Source organism: Penaeus vannamei, chromosome 37, assembly GCF_042767895.1.
Source record: "Penaeus vannamei isolate JL-2024 chromosome 37, ASM4276789v1, whole genome shotgun sequence".
Lineage (NCBI taxonomy): Eukaryota > Metazoa > Arthropoda > Malacostraca > Decapoda > Penaeidae > Penaeus > Penaeus vannamei.
Window position 1 is genome coordinate 19,629,916 of NC_091585.1, and position 2,500 is coordinate 19,632,415.

Consider the following 2,500-nt stretch of genomic DNA (forward strand, 5'->3'; position numbering starts at 1 on the left):
GTAAGAACAATTCCTGTTTTTTGGCCATGTGATGGTAGTGAAGTATTCGGATTGAATGGGTTAATACGCAGCTTAATTTCCTTTCTCTTGGAGAAAAGAGCATACTTCCTAAGTGCTCAATTCCTCTTGGTCAATTTTTTCCTTTTCTAGACATAGATACATCAATAACTCACATGTACATCATTATAGGCAATAGACTAATGAAAATGTGGCAAATATGTATTAGTTATCAAGCATTACTGACATACAAAAATACATATATACATATAAATATATATATTGTAAGAACTAACTAATACATATACATATACAAGAGCTATTAAATCAGATATCAATTGACAAACTTACAGAAAATAGTCATGACAATTCTTAATACTCAGGGATGAAACCATTTGCAACTAACACAAAACTTTGGTAAGTTTGATTACATTCAAGTAAATCACAAATTTAGTTGCTAAAGCTAAGTGCGACTATTCCCACAAAAGCTGGACTAAATTGGAAATATTACAATGGTAATCTACATATTTGGAAATAACTTCAAATCAGCTCAAAAGTAAGAAGACATTTCATTACGAGCTGGTAGGCAATTGGAGATCCTCTGACTAAGTTTGAGAACACTGTCCAAAGCCACATCACAGGAAAATTTGGATTACTTTGTATAATAAGAGCAAATTATAAAATTAGTTTTGACCAAATAGAGCCAGGGAAGACTCCTGTTATACTTTGGAATCAATAGTAAATTTATCAATGTTTAAATTTGTTCTGTTGTGGTTTTCAAATGCTGACTAACACTTGGATGAATTTAATAATATTCTGCACTATGGAACTTGAAATCTGGCTTCAAAGGATATATCTAATTTTTGAATAGCTACCTTATTACCTTTGGGCTTAGTCTATTTTTATGCTGATATGTATACTTTTATCAATTTTCAAATTTACATTTTCATGCTACTTTACAAATTGAAAATGCATGCAGAATTTACTATAAAAAACTGAAAGAGATGAGCAATAAGGACTAAGTGATAAAATAGTTCCATTTACATCAAATGCACATTGTGAGATTGGTAAGAACAAGCATCAAGTGTATAGTTGTCTTTGTTTTGATGATGGTATTAATTTAAAAGAAAAGAAAAGAAAAGAAAAGAAAAGAAAAATGAAAATAAGGAAACAATGCAGTGATATATATACAAATTTAAAGACTCTCTTAACTATAAAAGTCTGGTTATCATTTCATCAGTCCATTCACTGCCACTAGAAATTTCTTAATTATCTACTTATTTTCTTAAATCTTCTGCATACAAACTAGGATCAGATTCTTTGGTGAAACCAGAAAATTACTTCAGTCCAAATTTGAACATGATGTTTATTAGTACTTTGCCTCAGATTTTTGTGCATAGTGATAATTTGGAAATTGTTCTCTTTTCCAATCATTGCGCACGTAATATCAAGCCAGAACTGCCAACTGAAAGCAGTATAGTAACCAAGACTTAAAAACAACTGGGAAAAAATTTACATTCAGCATTTCCCTGTCTCTCCACAAGCGATGACATACCTGATTGATTTGCTCCAGATCTGCTCCTAAATCTCGAATGAAGTGAAGGTAGATTTTCTGCACAAAGTCCGGCTTTAACTGCTTCATGTCTTGTACAGTGACTTTCATATCAAACACTGTGCTGAATGTATCGATGAGCATGTCATCGTTGTAAATCTGGTCGTACATTTTGGAAATTTCAGGAAAATCTGTAAAAATAAAAGAATATTTAATATGAAGAAAACCACAGCACCTTTGATGCAAAAGCTAAGCCTACATATGGTTTTCCAATCAACCAATGGAAAGGTCCTTAACTGCCATGTCTTTGTGGGTAAGCAGCTATATCATATCAACAGTTTAAAATAAATTTCAATAATCATCAACTTCTCTAGGAACGTATGCTAATTTCTACCAATGAATAAAAGTATCTTACAGATTACCAAATGAATGTTGGCAAAGGACAATAAAATCCTACCACATTTACAAAAAGGGTCAAGTTTTTGGTTCATGCAGAGATAATTCCAGGAATGTACCAAAAGTTGTTGGCTGGAGTTATGGGGACTGAACCTAATAGGGGTGTGGTCACTTCATAAAAAATTACTGTTCATTATTAATATGCTCCTTATCAGGCCCATTGATCAACTGATTATATGTCCTGCTTACCTACATATTTGTCTAAAATTGTAATTACACTTAAAATATTTGGTATCATTGGATAAGGCGCCACCAAAGAACCAATAGAAATTAACCTTACAGCCTTGAAGATGCGACTCCAAAAGCTGTCTCGTGTTCGGAGGAGAGACAGGCCTCTAAACTCCGCCCACTTCTGTGACGTATTAGGAATGGCTTGCTATTTTACTATACTGGTTACCTTTCCGACAAGTAGACAGTATTTTGGAATGTGATATCCAAGGTGGCTTTTGATATCTTATGGTGGGTAGTGCGGTGTTATAGATATCCAATATAAGT

The 2,500-nt window shown here is 33.0% G+C and overlaps 1 protein-coding gene across 2 annotated transcripts in view; it reads right to left on the reverse strand.

Annotated features, from left to right (window-relative positions):
* LOC113824558 (kinetochore protein Nuf2) overlaps nucleotides 1-2,500 on the reverse strand; it is a 9,498-nt gene that overhangs the window by 6,328 nt on the left and 670 nt on the right. Inside the window, exons 2-3 of one of the 2 annotated variants that reach the window (XM_070115126.1) lie at nucleotides 2,286-2,500; nucleotides 1,553-1,740 (exon numbers count right to left, since the gene is read on the reverse strand). The exon at nucleotides 2,286-2,500 is cut by the window's right edge and continues 111 nt beyond it. In XM_070115126.1, coding sequence (XP_069971227.1) covers nucleotides 1,553-1,720 — 168 coding nt within the window. In that variant the 5' untranslated portion in view covers nucleotides 1,721-1,740; nucleotides 2,286-2,500. The remainder of the gene's footprint in view (nucleotides 1-1,552; nucleotides 1,741-2,285) is intronic. The other variant, XM_070115125.1, reaches the window with a different exon arrangement.